The sequence below is a fragment of the Cyclopterus lumpus genome, chromosome 16, assembly GCF_009769545.1.
Source record: "Cyclopterus lumpus isolate fCycLum1 chromosome 16, fCycLum1.pri, whole genome shotgun sequence".
Taxonomy (NCBI): Eukaryota; Metazoa; Chordata; class Actinopteri; order Perciformes; family Cyclopteridae; genus Cyclopterus; species Cyclopterus lumpus.
This window is the reverse complement of record NC_046981.1, coordinates 10,358,497-10,375,924: the sequence shown is the minus strand read 5'-3', so window position 1 is coordinate 10,375,924 and position 17,428 is coordinate 10,358,497. Positions and strand designations below refer to the sequence as shown.

Sequence of the window (17,428 nt, the reverse complement as noted above, 5' to 3'; positions counted from 1 at the left end):
CAATGACAGAGAAACCTGGCGGGGCGTGATTGGGAGGAACGGCTTGCCCGATCTGAACCCGAATGGTGTTTTGTTGTTGGACTTCTGTGCTAGCCACAGTTTGTCCATAACGAACACCATGTTCGAACATAAGGTGGCTCATAAGTGTACCTGGTACCAGAACACCTTAGGCCGGAGATCAATGATCGACTTTGTAATCGTATCATCTGATCTGCGGCCGTATGTCTTGGACACTCGGGTGAAGAGAGGAGCAGAGCTGTCAACTGATCACCACCTGGTGGTGAGTTGGATCAGATGGCGGGGGACTCGGCTAGAGAGACCTGGCAAGCCCAAACGTGTAGTGAGGGTGAACTGGGAACGTCTGGCAGAGGATCCTGTCCGGGAGGTCTTCAACTCCCACCTCCGGAAGAACTTCTCACAAATCCCGAGGGAGGCTGGGGACATGGAATCCGAGTGGACCTTGTTCAAAGCCTCTATTGTGGACGCGGCTGCTCGGGGCTGTGGCCGGAAGGTCATCGGTGCCTGTCGTGGCGGCAACCCTAGAACCCGGTGGTGGACACCGGGGGTGAGGGTAGCCGTCAAACTGAAGAAGGAGGCCTTTCGGGCCTGGCTGACCCAGGGGTCTCCTGAAGCAGCTGACGGGTACCGGCGGGCCAAAAGGGCTGCAGCGACGATGGTCGCGGAGGCTAAAACTCGGGCATGGGAGGAGTTCGGGGAGGCCATGGAGAAGGACTTTCGGTTGGCCTCAAGGAAGTTCTGGCAAACCATCCGACGGCTCAGGAAGGGAAAGCAGGGTCTACCCCAGGCTGTTTTCAGCAGGGGGGGGGAACTGCTGACCCGGACTGGGGACATCGTCGGGCGGTGGAAAGAGCACTTTGAGGAACTCCTAAACCCGGCCAACATGTCCCCCGGAGAGGGGGCAGCGCCGGAAGACTTTGGGGTGGATTCACCCATATCCCTGGCAGAGGTCGCTAAGGTAGTCAAAAAGCTCCTTGGTGGCAAGGCGCCAGGGGTGGATGAGATCCGCCCTGAGATGCTGAAAGCGCTGGACATTGTTGGGCTGTCTTGGTTGACACGCCTTTTCAGTGTCGCATGGGGGTCGGGAACAGTGCCCATGGACTGGCAGACCGGGGTGGTGGTTCCCATCTTCAAGAAGGGGGACCGGAGAGTGTGCTCGAACTATCGTGGTATCACACTGCTCAGCCTCCCGGGAAAAGCTTATGCCAGGGTGCTGGAGAGGAGGCTCCGACCGCTTGTCGAACCTCAGATTCAGGACGAACAGTGCGGATTCCGTCCCGGTCGTGGAACAGTGGACCAGCTCTTTACCCTCGCAAGATTACTGGAGGGGTCCTGGGAGTTTGCCCAACCAGTTTACATGTGCTTTGTAGACCTGGAGAAGGCTTTCGACCGGGTCCCTCGGGGGTTTTTGTGGGGGGTGCTGCGGGAGTATGGGGTGCCGGACCCGTTGGCACGGGCCATCCGGTCTCTGTATGCCTGCAGTAGGAGCTGTGTTCGTCTCCTCGGTAGTAAGTCAGACACGTTCCCGGTGGGTGTTGGCCTCCGCCAGGGCTGCCCTTTATCACCGGTCCTGTTCGTGACCTTCATGGACAGGATATCTAGGCGCAGCCAGGGGCGGAGAGGATCCGGTTCGGGAGTCTCGGGATCGCCTCTCTGCTGTTTGCGGATGATGTGGTCCTGTTTGCCTCCTCGGACCGTGACCTCCAGCATTCACTGGGGCGTTTTGCAGCCGAGTGCGAAGCGGCAGGGATGAGAGTTAGCACCTCCAAATCTGAGGCCATGGTGCTCTGCCGGAAACCGGCGGATTGCTCCCTCCAGGTGGGGGCAAACTGCCTACCCCAAGCGAAGGAGTTCAAGTATCTCGGGGTCTTGTTCACGAGTGAGGGTAAGGTGGAGCGGGAGATCGATAGGCGGATCGGTGCGGCTGCAGCAGTAAAACAGGCGCTGTACCGGTCCGTCTTAGTGAAGAGGGAGCTGAGCCGGAAGGCAAAGCTCTCCATTTACTGGTCGGTCTACGTTCCAACCCTCACCTATGGTCACGAACTCTGGGTCGTGACCGAAAGAACGAGATCTCGGATACAAGCGGCCGAAATGAGCTTCCTCCGTAGGGTGGCCGGGCTCAGCCTTAGAGATAGGGTAAGGAGCTCGGACATCAGGGGGGAGCTTGGAGTCGAGTCGCTGCTCCTTCGTGTCGAAAGGAGTCAGCTGAGGTGGTTCGGGCATCTAGTTAGGATGCCTCCTGGACGCCTCCCATTAGAGGTTTTCCGGGCACGTCCAACTGGTAGGAGGCCCCGGGGAAGACCGAGGACACGCTGGAGGGATTATATCTCCCGGCTGGCCTTGGAACGCCTCGGGATCCCCCAGAATGAGCTGGAAAGTGCTGCGGGTGAGAGGGAAGCCTGGGTCGGCCTGCTGAACCTGCTGCCACCGCGACCCGACCCCGGATAAGCGGGTGATAATGGATGGATGGATGGAAGTAAGGTTACTACAGTAAGGTGTTATTGAAGTAATACATTGAAAAAAGTGTCACAATAAACAAACTGAGTTGTGCAATGAGCAGCACACAAGCTGAATATGCATACTGCATAGGAACAAAGGAGAATATATTGGAAAGGAAGAATTGCTACCGTCTCTGCTCACTTCTAAACTGTTATTTGACTCTTAATAAAACAATATTGGCTGTTTGATGTGAAGATGTTTTAAAAAATATGGTTATGGGTGAAGTCTGACTTGGCAATTTCTATATAGTGTTAAGTTAACAACAGTTCTGTGCCATGTTTTGCAATATTAAGAGAAATGTGATATTACTACAGTCATGGACTGATTGACATACAGTATTGCCCAGTTATGCACACAGATAGATTGAATAGTTGTAAGCTGGAGTTTAGCTGTTAGCCTTTACAGGAAAAGCCACACCGTGCTAAACAATGGCACAATGTAATGATACAAATACAAAGCTAAGATTTTGTTTGCTCAAGCTAGAACAAGTAAATAAGTTATATGGTATTATTTAAAAAAATGGACATTCTGCAAGTGGGCCTATCTGTTTTGTCTTTTTAAAAAGTCTTTTTTCTCCATATAGTGTGGGGTAACACAATTATAAGCATGGGTTCATTTGATGGGTTGTTTTAAATGCCAGAATTGTCATTATTTAACAGAGTACCATCTGAAGATATGAAATGGATAAAAGAAGAACAATGTAAAACACCATAGTGATCCTTTAATGGTCGTATCTTTTTGCCAGGATACTTGAATCCAAACAGTAAAAATGGGTCTCCAAGAATACATTCAGATCTGCAAGTGAAATTATTTGCATAGAAAGCTTTCCAGTAACCAAAGCAACAGTTCAGATTTATTATACTTTTTATAACTTTCTTTAGGTATATAGCTTCAACTACCAACAATGGCAGCTAAACAAAGAATCCTCTGAAAAAAATGGTAGGCTCAGAATAATCAGGAACATTAAGATTGCTTAGCCATGAACTTGTTGGGTCACACGTTCTGAGATCAATCTTGTGTGCGTCCACTATTGCAATTACTCACCACTCCAGGTTGTCTTGGAGATTGGATTATTGTAACTTTGTAAGCGGGACCATAGATTGCTCTGCGTGTGTCAGTCTTACACAAGTAAAGCTATAGGTTGCATGGAGAATGAGCACAATGGCATCTTCTTTTAATTGCTGTTAGTAAATGAATTGAAAGACACATAGTGAACAAATAAATAACCCTGATGAAAATAAGAACTCATTGAGTTGTGAGGTTACAGATTGACTAGAAAACATTGGCACATGGTAGCTTGGACTTCTGGGGACTTCTTATGAAGTCAGACAAGACTCTTGAAAGCTGTATTTTGTTTCTTTAGAAACTTATTAGTGTACATCCACTGTCTCAGGGAGTTGTAACAATGCCTTAGCTTTGAGAAAATACTGCCTAAATGACTAAAACAGTAAAACTCTTGTTTTCCCATTCAGTTGGTAAGAGTGCTTGAAATCTGTGCCCTATGACCTACGTGTATTGCTCTTTTCTCCAACATGTTTTCAAATGAAGTTATTCCCTCCATTGCTGATCAGCGTCCCTTTCTTCTTGAGTCTCTTCAGCAGACATGAGGCGATGCCTAAAGCGCCACCCTTCAAAAAGCGAACAAAGTTGTCTCCCGCCAACGGGCCCATTGCAAACAGACCTGGCTCCTTGGTACTCTCAAAAGTGTAGGGGTGGATGTCAATGGGGTTCTGCGTGCAGGAAATGGGTTTTGTTGGATCCTGACCCAAGTACTGGCCCTGGCCCTTCAAGAAAAACAGGTTTGGGTTTGTCCCAATCAGCACTAGAGCCATGGAAATCTTGAATGCCTTGAGGGAGTTGTTCCCCTGCAGCAAACACTTCATGTCAGACTGGAAGGACACCAAGCAATGTTGAGGGAAACTGGTGTAGTCAGGAAACAGGCCGACACTGGCATTACCGGCCATGTTACCTGCGGCAAGTTGGGGCTTTGGGCACATCTTGGCACACACTGAAGAGGCAATGCTTACTGCCTGGGGTCTGTTTGAAGCAGAGGAGGGAGCCACGTTTGTGTAGGTCTGTGAGCACATCATGTTGTAGACTGTGTGGTACTCTGGGTACAGGGTCTTGGGCAGCTGTTTGAAGATGAGGTCTGAGTCATCTACGCTCTTACGAAAGACATGCAGCACTCGGATGTTGCTGTTACAAGCGCACAGAACTGCATCGGCAGCACTTAAACCGGCACCTACAATTAAAACCGGGTCAGAGTTCATATCCAGTTTTCTCTGGCTTACGGCCAAACCCAGGTCTGAGATGCTGTGGAATACAAATGGTAGGTCCTCCCCCTCTGCGCCTAATCGAACTGGCGAATCGGACGCACCGGTGGCCAGTACTACATTCTCAGCAAACAGAGAGAAGGGAACATGAGTGTTGTTCTGCACCTGCTGGTATCCCCTTACTTCCCAGAGAGCCCCCCCTCCTACATTATTTAGACACTCTACTCCATTTCCCTCAAAGCCTTTATTCCCACCATCTCCCACCCCTCCCTCTCCTTGATCACCATGCCTATTTTCCAGACCTTCCCCCTCTTGCCCCCGACAGAGTTTCTGGACAGAGGTCACGTAGGTGTTGTCAACAAAATTCTTTTGAAGGCCCTTTAGCTTCACATAGTTACGGTAATAGGATGAAATCTCCTCTGGGGTGGCTCTGTCACTGGTTACATCCCTAGAGAGAAGTGATAGATGATGGGAAAAGTATTAGCAGAGAATTAAACGGAGACTTTAGCCATGTCTTTGCTGTCAGCCTCTCTCAGTACCTGCGTTTCCCATTGGTCAAGTCCCTGTAGTTAACCCCGGGAAGCTCCATCCAGATGCCAAGACTAATAGTCAGCATGGAGCCCTCCATTGCCTGAGGAAAGAAAAGAAGGGTAGGGGAGAATGCAATGTCAGAGAACAGAACAATTGATTAAAACAATATGGCTTCAGCAGACTAAACCTTGTATCTTACATGCCAAGCACCTCCAGGCGTTGCCCTCCCCAGCACCAGATGTGGGATGTGTTGCTGCTTGTCCCTCCTCCACTGAAGAACAGGGGGAAACTCATAGCCAAAGTCGGCATTGGGGTGCAAAAGTGTGTCAAAAAGCACAGCCACAGGGTTCCTTGACCTCCCTTCGAGACCTTCACTCAAATATTCCAGTTCCTGCAAAAAACAAGTCATTATCATGACACACCTGAGTGACTGTGATCATACACGTACATGTGCAAGGAATTCATGGGTGTTTTACCTGTTCAGTGATGGATAGGTGCTTGGTCTCCTGTAGTTTTTTGTATAGTATTGGGTTTGGGTGGACAGTTGCAGTATCCAGGTAGGGCTTGTGTCCACTCAGCAGGTAAGACAAACAAATGCCGGATGGGCCGTTGCCTGAAAACAGATCCCGGTTTGGGAAAAGATGGATTAGCGTCACAAAGCAGCCAACGGCATTAACTGACTCAAGTTATATAAAGAAAGATGCTTTTCATGTTTTTTGTGTGACAAGTTGGAGTAACAACACAAACCCCTTAAAGGTCAAGAGGTTAAGAGCTAAATGTTTACCTATGATAACCACAGGGACAGTGGTTGGGTGCTCTTGTGGTAGAGTGGTCTCTTCCAGAAGCGGCATGGCGGCAGCCTGGGCCAGACCCGGCACTGAGGAGGAATGATAGAAATGAGAAAGTTCCAGATATTTCTGTAGCCCTCTATTTGATACTCTACTAAAAGCAGAGGCTTGTTTGTGCTTTGATCACGTTCAAAACGGCTTGCTGTCTTTGTGTCTGCCGATGTTGTTGTTGTCTCATGTTAGCTAAGTTCTTGTCTCCATCCACCATCATCAGCTGACTCACATACTGAACGCGAGAAAAAAAACTGTTATTCATCCTGTTATTGTGCTTTCACACACAATCATGACCCTCCCTGTCTGGGGCTTCAAACACTTGGAAACACCCCGCCACAACATGACGTGCCCCCCCCCCCCCTCCCCCCCGCCCCGCTTTTCTCTTTGCCGTCCCGCCAACGTCCACACACCTTCTGCGGAAAGGCTAGCCTCTGTAAACCCCGGTGCCGCTTCCCAAACAAAAGGGAGTTCTAATCAGATTTATGTAGGCTTGGGTCTGTTGTGAAACGCTGCCATTGAGCATGTGTAGTGTGTGTTTGTGTGTTACGCGACAGTGCCATTGTGTGCCCGCCGGGCAGCAAATCCCCCCTGATCACTCCTCCGATTGGGCCCTAATCCCGCTGGTCCTGTTTATGTCTTTACCGCCCCTTTCAACAGCAGCAGGGTGAGAATGTGGTCCTGGCATGGTGACAGAGCTCCTCCTCCTCTCATACCCATCAACCATACCACACACACACTAACAGACAATCCCGCCAAAACATACTCACCTGCCCCAGCAAGCAGGACCCACTTGCCCCAGTTTCATAGTTCATACTAACCAAAACACTGCCCACACAGCCTTTGTCTTACATGCCAAAACTCTGGCTCACTTTCTTTAAAACTCCCATGTCTCCCTGCTCCCAACAGTCCACCTCATTTCACATGCACCCCTCCTTCCCTCCCTCCCTGTCTGACCTGTGTCTGTGACCTGTTTAGTCGTTGGGTTGTTTACCCTTTTCATTGAAAGCACTGGGATTCCACACATTGCCCACCCTGTATCTAGAATGTCGTGCCCCTAGTTGGCAGGCTGATACTGGTATTTCCATGCCACTAGTCAATTTGACGAACCCCAGATTCTTTACTGTGAGTGGATTTAAGGAGATCCCATCTAATCCACAATAATGTATTCTAATTTGAAATTAGACTGCTATTTGACAATATCAAACAGTATGGCAATAAATATGTATCATAACACTTTTATTTAAATGTACAATTACTGGCTTTGGGAGTTTTCAATGGTATACAAATGGAACAAGATTATTTGTTCACACAGCAATATTTTTTGTTTTTGTTGTTATTCAGTGCCCTGAACATGCAGCTCTCCTCTATCAGCCTGAGTTGGATTGTTACTCTGTACATCAGTTACTGTTGTTGCATCAAATGCCTTCGATTGATGTACTTGATACCGGTAACTTGCTGATTTAATACCCCAAAACACTTTTTATTTATTATCATGAACAAACCCGCTGTTCCTTTTCTTAATATCTATAGATGGTGGTATTTAAAGTATATTTGTATCGGTGAACATTAACAAAGACTGTGTTAATTGTATACTATATTTACCTTCTTTATCCCACATCAGACTCTCAGGTTGACTTCAGTTCGGTTTCCCCGTTTGCTCCCTTCATCGAGAACGTTGTTTGTTAATACTGTTGTAGCACCATGGTTCACAATAAGATTTATTTTAAAATAATGTTTTTTTGATAATGGTAACAAATGCAGGATAAATTAATTAGCACAATTATGTGTTCTTGTGTTTTTTTAAATTTTGTTTTTACACAGTAATAGACCGTTACAGCACATATCATCTGAGCTGCAGGAAACCCCAAAACATAGATACAATGTTGGATTTATAGATTGTTGACTTGTTGTTGCAGACCTCCAGCTGGAGTCTCATCTTTGCAACTTATGCTAATTTGCATGGAACAGCCTGCAGGTCACACAACTTCAAACCAGCTGCCTGTGTGGTTGTTGCTGCAGTACTACTGGAGAATGATAGAAGTCTGTTACCGCGTCATACAAATCATCCTTATGGGTAAAAACCTCCCACCATGTACTCCTGACTCCGAGGACCGGTCCCGACTGCACAAGGAGCACATGCGACAAGCGGCTATGTCACCATCATTGCATAATTTAGGTCAAACGCACACTTCACGTGCATCCGCAATACTCGTCCAAGAAAATGCTCTGTTACCTCGTTGTGATGTATCTCTCTTTGTCCCAGTTGCGTCCTGTTATCACGACCCACGGCTGCGTTTGTATAAATAGACAGACACCGGTGGGAGGAACTCTCCGGGCTCTTTCATGAAATAATAAGCCAACCTCTCTCTAGCGTCATCACGCGCGCGCGCGCGCACGCACGCACACACACACACACACACTTACCTCTGTGCAGTTAATGCCGAGCAGACTTGGTTTATTCAAGTCTTACCAGCCTGTAAATGCCGCTTCAGAGGTAGATCTTGTCTCTTGATGGCAGCGTGTGAGGGAGACAGAAACCGGGTGTTTTTTTGTCGTCTCATGCGCATCTCTGCACCGGCCGGCGTGCACACGTTCACGGAGAAAGACGGAAGATCAGAGCATCTCCCAGCATCCTCACAGCGTTCAATGAGCGTTCATCCTCTGCTGTTCAATGAGTGGGCTTGACGTGGAGTTTTATTGTTAAGAAAGGCATTGCCCAAATCTCGGTAATGCTCAAGACAATATTGTGTCTGCTGTGATGGAAACATATAGCCGTTTTCTATGATTCTGACACACTAACTTTTGTTAAGAATTGATACATTATGTTCATGAGAAATATGTTTACTTTGCAGGAACATAAACTGGTTTGGACTAGTTTAGATACTGTCTAACGGCTAGAAACACTTAAAAGGGGTGTAACTTTCAGGCGTGTATAAATGAGCATGAGGCCCTTTCAAAGGGCCTCACAGCTTATGCCACAGACTGCCCTGTGTAGCTGGATCATACTTTTCCCTTGCAAGCAATAAACGGACAAAGACAACTTTGATTTCAGAGACTTTATTTCTCCTTTCCCGATTGACATAGAAAACCTTCCATCATACTGCCCATATATAAAAGCCCTAGCTGATATGCTTTTCATCTCACAATATTAAAGTTAACAACACATTAGTGTGGGCGACGGAAATGCTATTTAAGTTGGAAATGGTTTCGTGAGCATGAAGTTTAGTGAGTACGAGCATAAATGCTTCATAGAATTTCTTTGTACAAGTCATGATTTGGGCTTATGGTGGCGCTACCCTTTTTCATGTTGTGCGGCATTGGTAAAGGGGACTTTTTTGATGACAGGCCAGGGGATCACCAGAGTTATTCTTTAAAGACAATGAATAACTATAGAACATTATGTGGCTCACTCTGGACAAATGTGTTATAATAACAGACCAACACTCTGACGCATTTAGCAATCCGCAGGTTCCACTGTTTCTGGAGGAAAAATAAATAAAAGAAAATAATTATAGTGTCTGTTAAATGTTGCATATTTTGTCTTACACCAAGTGAATTACTTAATTCGGAACTGACATAGTAGGTGGACTAAATTATAGGAATATCTTTGAATGGAATGCAACCCAATGCATTGCCTTAGGTAACAATAAAGCAAAAGATTGACTGAACAAAACATGTTAAGATTCAGAGGTGAGTTTTCTACTCATGGAAATCTGTCAAACCTGCATCACTCATCTTAAAATATAGTTATAGTGGCTGCAATGTTATTGAACCATGATACAGTTGCATCATATAAATGAGATTTAAAGCTTAACTTGAACTGAATTGCCTATTTCAAATGTTTTCATATCAAAGTGCTTTGAATGTTTTCATCATGTACAGCCCCTTAGGGAAACTTACAAGTTAATGTTTTTGTACCTAAGTAAGTCATGTTGTTTGTTGAGGCTTTGTCCCAATGTCTCTCTTCATTCATTTACTCTTGTTCTTTTCTGCAGTGAAGCCCAAGACATTTCCACATTATGGACCATTAAGTTTGTAACTAACTTAATATTATCATTATGCTTATGAGTTCATTTGGACGGTATATGGAGGAAAGTGCCAAGTGCACAGTAGAGTAAAGGTGCTGTTAATCTCGGTATTTTGACTTAGCAGGGGCTACAACCTCGAGTTTTGGTCCCGCCCCTTTACCTCATGAGCCAATGAACTGAGAGGAATCCACCGCTTCCGGTCCTTCACACAAACACATGCGCTAACTAGACGTTAGCTCAGTCAGCAACACAAGAAAGTGGCAATAAACCGCACTGAGGATGGTCCAGTTGAGTAGGATCTGCTTCCGGAAAGTAAGTACTGACGCAGACATCATGTTATTGTCATGAGAACAACTCAACGCTGTCTGTTTGTTCACAACCGTTATGGTGACATTGACTGACAAGCTAGCTGGTGAAAACATCAACACTGATCTCAGCTCGTGAACTCCAGAGGTGATCTAACGGTGAGGATGAACGAGCGTTAACGTCAGCTGAGTGACGCGTTACTTTAACGACGTGTCAAACGCGTTAACCACTAGTATATCATTTTAAGCACAAAAAACAATTTCATTTGATGAATAATTAGATGTTCACGTTTGTGCCATCACTGACATTTGGTTAAGGAATGATTTAACACATACAAGTTTCGCATAACACAATTAGACCTAGGTTGAATATGATTATTGTATTAAATGCAATGTTTGTATTTAACCTAGATGAGCCTCACTAGCTCTATTTTGGTGGGTATTAGTCTCCCAACCGTATAAAAGGGCTTGTCACACATCTCCCACTGAGTTGAAGTTGTATGGCTTAAGCCTGTTGCAATTGTGTTTGCCATCATTACTCATTAGACATTTTACTACAGAACAAATGACTGATGATGAAGATATTTATAGGCAACGCTGCGTCATGTAAGCACAAGCAAGCATTGTCTTAAGATGAAGATGTCTATGTTCAGAGCATATTGTTAGATACGCAACAAATATTTTGTATACATTCTTTACTGCACATTTGTGGTCAAACTACAGAAAAGCAAACTGACATAAAATTCAAGTATCTTTTATAATGAGAATATTACTGAAGAGACCCCCATTGTGTAGTACAAATGACATTTTTGTGGCCGCAGGAGTCAACATTCTACAAGAAATATCACGTACAGAATTATCTGCCGGCTGAATGACTGATAATGAAATCCGGTTGGGTTTATCTAACATAAGGGTTAGTAATCTACCAATCCCAGCTGTGGAGACATTGGTATATTTGTCTCTTTGTTCAACTCTGATTTACATTATTTTTAAACCAGGAGTTTTTAGTATGTAACGTTTTACATTTATATGTAAAGTTGTGTCTTTTATCTTGACCATGAGTCTGTAATAAAGTTTGATTTGATTCACTAATGGATGGAGAGATGAAAAGAAAAAAACATTATCAAATGTAGTCATTTATCTTTTTCCCAGTCTTCTATCTCATCACTAATCTCTCTTTTCTGCCTCCTGCAGTATGGTAATTTTGTGGATAATCTCCGTCTGTACGTCCGTGGAGGCAGTGGGGGCATGGGTCTTCCCCGTCTTGGGGGACAGGGAGGGAAAGGGGGAGATGTTTGGGTGGTGGCTACAAAGAACATGACCTTGAAGAGGATCAAGGACAAGTACCCCCAGAAACGATTTATAGGTGAAGCAGGAGCCAACAGCAGGTCAGAATATCTGTTATTTATGGTTATTGTTATTATGGGCTCTCATCCACATGAGTTATTGTTTTACGTTTGTCTCAAACATTTTGTATAACAGATGCTAAGCTCTGTTTTGTGTATAAGTGTGTGTGTGCATTTTATTTATCCACAGTGTCCGAGCACTGAAAGGAGAGAAGGGGAAGGACATGGAGATCTTGGCTCCTATTGGTATCACAGTCACAACTGATGATGGCAAAATAGTTGGTATGCCAAACGTCTTTTTAAATGCCTGCCCCATAGTGTGCATTGCATAGTCAGTGTTACAGTTTATGTTCTTCAAGAAGTCTTTGAGGTTGTATGTTTATTGGGTTAAGTACAGTATGTGGGGCATAACACGTGGAGTATCTGTAATCAAATGGGAGCAGCATAGCCAACTGATGTTGAAGTAGAAACCTTTTCAACCCCTCTCCCTCCAAGGTGACATGAATACTGAGGGTGATCGTCTGATGGTGGTGAAAGGAGGACCAGGAGGCACCTTCCACTCTGCTTTTGAGCCCAGTAAGGGCCAGACCAAACACATAAGGCTGGACCTCAAACTTATCGCGGACCTGGGCCTTGTTGGGTGAGAGCAGAAACACATTCAAACATGATGGTTCATTTCAGTGGAGACTCGCACCAATGTTTTTCTTAAATATCTGATATCTTGGTGCCGATTCACCATCAGGTTCCCTAATGCAGGAAAGTCCTCTCTTCTGACTGCCATGTCTAACGCCACACCTCAGATTGCCAACTACTCTTGTGAGTACACAATGCCACACACATGTACAAACTGTGCTTTTATGATCTTATTTTTGCGTTTATTGCTGTCTGAATTGTGTTCTGGTTTGCTGTGATATGTGTCTTTTTAATCAGTGGCGTTTCTAAAATCTCTATTTCACAGTCACAACTTTGAAGCCAGAGATCGGTAAAGTGATGTATGAAGATTACAAACAGGTATTGGAATGCATTTTAGTGTGTGTTCCTCTAAATGGCCATTGAATTGGTTTCCCCTTATTGAGTGCGTGTTCTAATCTTTCCTTTTGATAGATTTCTGTTGCTGATCTCCCAGGCCTGATCGAGGGGGCTCACATAAACAAAGGCATGGGTCACAAGTTCCTAAAACATGTTGAGAGGACCAAGCAACTTTTGTTTGTGGTACGTAGTCACAGAAAGTACATAATCTGACACCAACACTATATGTTTGATTGTAGTCAGAATACCTAGCTGTTGATGATGATGTTGATGGAGTTTGATTTGGTTGTGCTTTGTCTGGCTGCAGGTAGATGTTTGCGGTTTCCAGCTGGCAAGTAAAACACCGTTTAGGTCTCCCTTTGAAGCTGTTCTACTTCTCACCAAGGTGAGAGTGATTTTAGGAAAGACTCAATCATGTGATATTCTCAATAAAGTTTAAACATTCCATTGTTCTCTTTGACTTGACTCTGGATCCTTCCACCTCATGCACACCATTTATTTACCTTCTCCATCATCTCCATATCGTGGCCTCAAGGAATTGGAGTTGTACAAAGAGGAGCTTGTATCGAAGCCTGCTTTACTGGTGGTGAACAAAATGGACCTGCCTGATGCTGAAGACAAACTAGCAGAGCTGAAGGAGCAACTACAAAACCCAGATGGTAAATCGGATGGATTCTTCATTATTTTATTAATTACCTTTTATAAGTTATAACATATTTAGGATGCAAATGAAATTATGTGTTTTTAAAGATGGACTCGTTAACACTGAACCATGTCTAAACCCCATGAATTCACCTGCATTTAAGCAAAAGCTTTCTCAATTTGTACACACACACAAACTGTAAATCCATTTGGCTCTTGGTTGACACATCAGTAACAAGGTTAAAATGACCCATGATGTTGCTTCCTGTATGACATTATACATGTATTGCCAAATCATATTTAAGACACAGCAAGGAGGGCAGTCTCTGTTGAGTGGCCTGCCTTGAATCCAGACTGGTGAGGGTCAAGAAGGTTGTTACTGTGGAGAAAGGAGGAGACTTGGTTAAAGATAGCTCGCTCTAGAGTTTTGGAAAGGATGGAGAAAGGGAGGAGAGAGACAGGCCTGTAGTTGTTGACTTCAGATGGGTCGAGAGTGGGTTTCTTCAGGAGAGGGTTGACTCTTGCCTCCTTCAGAGAGTTAGGGAAACAGCCGGTTGAGAGGGAGGTGTTAATAAGATGGGTGAGAAAGGGAAGAAGGTCCGGAGCAATAGACTGGAGAATGTGAGACGGGATGGGGTCAAGGGGGCAGGTGGTTGGGTGGGCAGAGGTTACCAAGGTAATAACTTGATTGGGAGACAGGGGGATAAAAGAGGAAAACAAGGGGGAAGAAGATTAAGTTAATGGAGGTGTAGTTCTAGAAGATGGATTAGTAGCCATTTCCTTCCCGATGCTCGCATAGTGGCTCTCTCGGCACGCACCGAGTTGGACAACCACGGTGCCGGAGAGGACTTGCGGATCTTTCGAGTCGTAAGAGGACAGAGAGAATCAAGAGAGGAAGACAGAGTAGAGAGGAAGTGTCAGTGGCAGAGTTAGGATGCATGAGTGAGAGAGTCAGTTGAAGGAATGGCTGACAGAACAGACGAGGCCAGAGAGGAGGGTGAGAGGGTGAGAGGGTGAGAGGGTGCGGCGGACAGGTGCAGAGTCTGTTGTTGAGGGAGGGTTGTCAGTTCCAAAGAGTGGGAGAGAGTAAGAGATAAAGAAGTGGTCAGAGACATGAAGTGGAGTTACAGTGAGACAGTGACAATTTATATAAATAGCGAAGCCTTTTTTAATAATATGTTCATGACATACTATTGTGAATTTGTTTTTACTATACTATGACTTTACAACATTCTTTATTGCATACTACACTATGATTAATGTTTCGGGGGTTTTCCATCCCACATTCGTAAACATGATATATCAAAAATGCCTGGAGGAAATTCATTAAATTTGCAAAAATATGTATTAGTACTCAAGATTGAACTAATAACAATGTTGTGGTCAATGGTCAGAATTCTGGGTCAGTGACCTCACATCCGTTTCATTTTGGGGAATCTGATATCTGCGGAACACCTGGAGAAAATTTCAGGACATTACATTTGTCACGATCATCCACTTGGACTCAAGGGTTTTTAGCATTAGGTGGTTAAAGGTCAAGATCACTGTGACCTCACAAAACAATTACATATTTTGGATTACGGTACATTTTTATGACATACTATCCAATGATTTATTTATGACATTATGACTTTTTAATGACCTTTTACGATATGGCTTTTTTAGATCATATTTCACAATTTATTTTTATATGGAAAATTATTCTGGCATACTATATACTATGACTTTAATTACATTTTCTTTACATTTGTATGGCAACTATACTGTATATTCTATGACTTCGCTCTGACCTTTTTTATGATTTTTCACACTAAATGAACTTTTACTTGTTTAGCGCTTTTCTATTCTTCCTAAAAACTTCAAAGCGCTCTCACACTTTTTTTTATGGCGATGACATTTTAATGGCCGACTATAATCAGACTTTTTTTGGTACAGTTTCTATGACACACTATACTGTGACTGGGAAAGTTTACTCTAATTTTCTCTAACTTTTGATGACATTTTTAAGACACTAAACTGACTTTTGATGACATAGTATACTATTACCTTTCTATGATATTCGTATAACATTGATATGAACAGATACATATTTCCCAACTATATGTATTGCCGGTACATGTTACAGGGAAGTAATACATACTGAGCTATTACTTTCCTCTCTGCAGAGTTCTCTCATCTGTTGCCTGATGACATGATACCGAAAAGCTGCATAACCTTCAGACACATTGTTCCTGTCTCTGCCTCCACTGGGTTTGGGGTCGACCGTTTGAAAAGGTGCATCCGGGAATCGCTTGATGAAGACTCAACAATGGCAACTAAAGCCATCCATCAAGACAGACTGCAGGCTCTGAGGTGCCACTCGCATCAGCATTTGTGATGTACACAACATGCATTTCTTTGAGACCTACAGTGGATGATGGTGGATGACGCAAAATTAAAAGTAGTTCTACTTGAATGGCTGAGCCTTTCAAAAATGCAAAAGTGTGCAAATAAGGCCCCATGGAGGACGTCGCAAGCGGAGGGACTTCGCCTTTCTATTGCTAAACAATTAATAAGGCCAGTTTTCCAGTAAACATGTTTTCCTAAAAAGTAAAAAGAAAAGTTATTAGAAATGTCAGCATAGACACATGTGTTGATGAAAGTTTTATTTTATATTAAATATATTACAATACTGAATGATTAAGAGGAGCAAATATTGGGGGATTGATCTTTGCGTCATCAGTCTGTACAGCATTCAGGCAAAATTAAAAAATAAAGATAAAAAAGACAGCAATTGCAGTATTTAGATTTGAACTAGTACACGTGGGTTCCTGCAGCAGGGTGCTGATGCGTCTGGCAGAATGGGACCACGTGGTTGAGCCTGGGTGGTACATGAATACATTCAACTCTCTGGCCAGATACAGACGGACCATCTGAGGGGACTTGTTGCCAAAGTGGTCCTGTTAGGATCGGTCAGTCCAACCGTGCGCAGGCAGACACAGCAGATATGTTTGGAGGATTGACTGCAGTCCAGGTGGTCCCATCCTGAGCGGAGAGTCCTCAGAATGTGGTGGAGTGCAATGTCCCCAACACCAGGAGAAATGTTTTGCTGTTGCACAGTTTTATGATGTTAAAAATATTATTCAAAGATCTGAGATAATGCTCCCCGCAAGCCTTTGTGTAGCCCAGGAAGATGACTGGGCCACTAGACACAACAAATACTTTGAGAAGACCAGAGCAAATATGAACGCTCTGGTAGAAGGCAAATCGTGAGCCCATGTAGATCTCATTTACAACATTATGTGTGTCCAAACCTTATGATACAGATTAGCACATGCCAGAGGGACGACTGCTTCCCGGGACAAATAGGTTTAAAAAAACGGTCTCCATTCAAACTCATCAACACACATAATTACAATAATGCACTTAATTACTTTTTGAATTGTTGCTGTACATAACGCTGAGAAAAAAGTGAACATTACAAAGGTACTTAATAAAAAAAGATACTAGTAGCAACATTAGTCCAATACTGTGAAGATCTTATTAACTATACAGTCCTAACGCACATGAATTACAAATGAATAAGTGTCCACTCCGGAAAACAAAAACTACAGAACAGTAAAATGACAAACAGGAGGCCTTAAGACAACAATTTCTACACAAGGTAGAACAACGAGTTGTAACTGTACAAATGACTTGCTTTTGGGGAGTGAGATGGGAGAAGTTTCCAAGAAAATCCACCTTAAAATAGCTACACTGGCATCACATTAGCACTAAAACCTCATTCTGAATAATTTTTTAACATTCTGCCAAAAATTGCCCCAACTTTGCTGAGCAGTGTAGTCTGTAGATCAGAAACCCATGTAGACGACAGCTAATAGGCAATGAGGGGAAAGAGTCTTTTAGTGACATGCTTGTTTCCCGTTATGATCTCAC

General features: G+C 44.1%; 2 protein-coding genes across 3 annotated transcripts; one reads left to right on the top strand and one right to left on the bottom strand.

Annotated features, from left to right (window-relative positions):
• Nucleotides 1-3,211: 3,211 nt before the first annotated feature.
• osgin2 (oxidative stress induced growth inhibitor family member 2) lies at nucleotides 3,212-8,525 on the bottom strand. The gene is made up of 6 exons (XM_034553589.1): nucleotides 8,397-8,525; nucleotides 6,106-6,198; nucleotides 5,798-5,934; nucleotides 5,521-5,712; nucleotides 5,330-5,421; nucleotides 3,212-5,238 (listed from the first exon to the last, which is right to left on the bottom strand). The coding sequence occupies exons 2-6, from the start codon at nucleotides 6,170-6,172 to the stop codon at nucleotides 4,056-4,058; spliced, it is 1,671 nt and encodes a 556-aa protein (XP_034409480.1). The 5' UTR covers nucleotides 6,173-6,198; nucleotides 8,397-8,525; the 3' UTR covers nucleotides 3,212-4,055.
• A 1,845-nt stretch (nucleotides 8,526-10,370) lies between these two features.
• Nucleotides 10,371-15,968, top strand: gtpbp10 (GTP-binding protein 10 (putative)). 2 transcript variants are annotated; one of them, XM_034553372.1, is made up of 10 exons: nucleotides 10,371-10,503; nucleotides 11,691-11,884; nucleotides 12,033-12,124; nucleotides 12,338-12,482; nucleotides 12,585-12,658; nucleotides 12,801-12,853; nucleotides 12,947-13,054; nucleotides 13,179-13,256; nucleotides 13,407-13,530; nucleotides 15,679-15,968. In XM_034553372.1, exons 1-10 carry the CDS (start codon nucleotides 10,471-10,473, stop codon nucleotides 15,888-15,890), a joined length of 1,113 nt encoding a protein of 370 aa, XP_034409263.1. In that variant the 5' UTR covers nucleotides 10,371-10,470; the 3' UTR covers nucleotides 15,891-15,968. The 2 variants fall into 2 exon arrangements, with proteins under 2 accessions (XP_034409263.1, XP_034409264.1); XM_034553373.1 differs by lacking the exon at nucleotides 10,371-10,503 and adding an exon at nucleotides 10,510-10,655.
• Nucleotides 15,969-17,428: the final 1,460 nt, after the last annotated feature.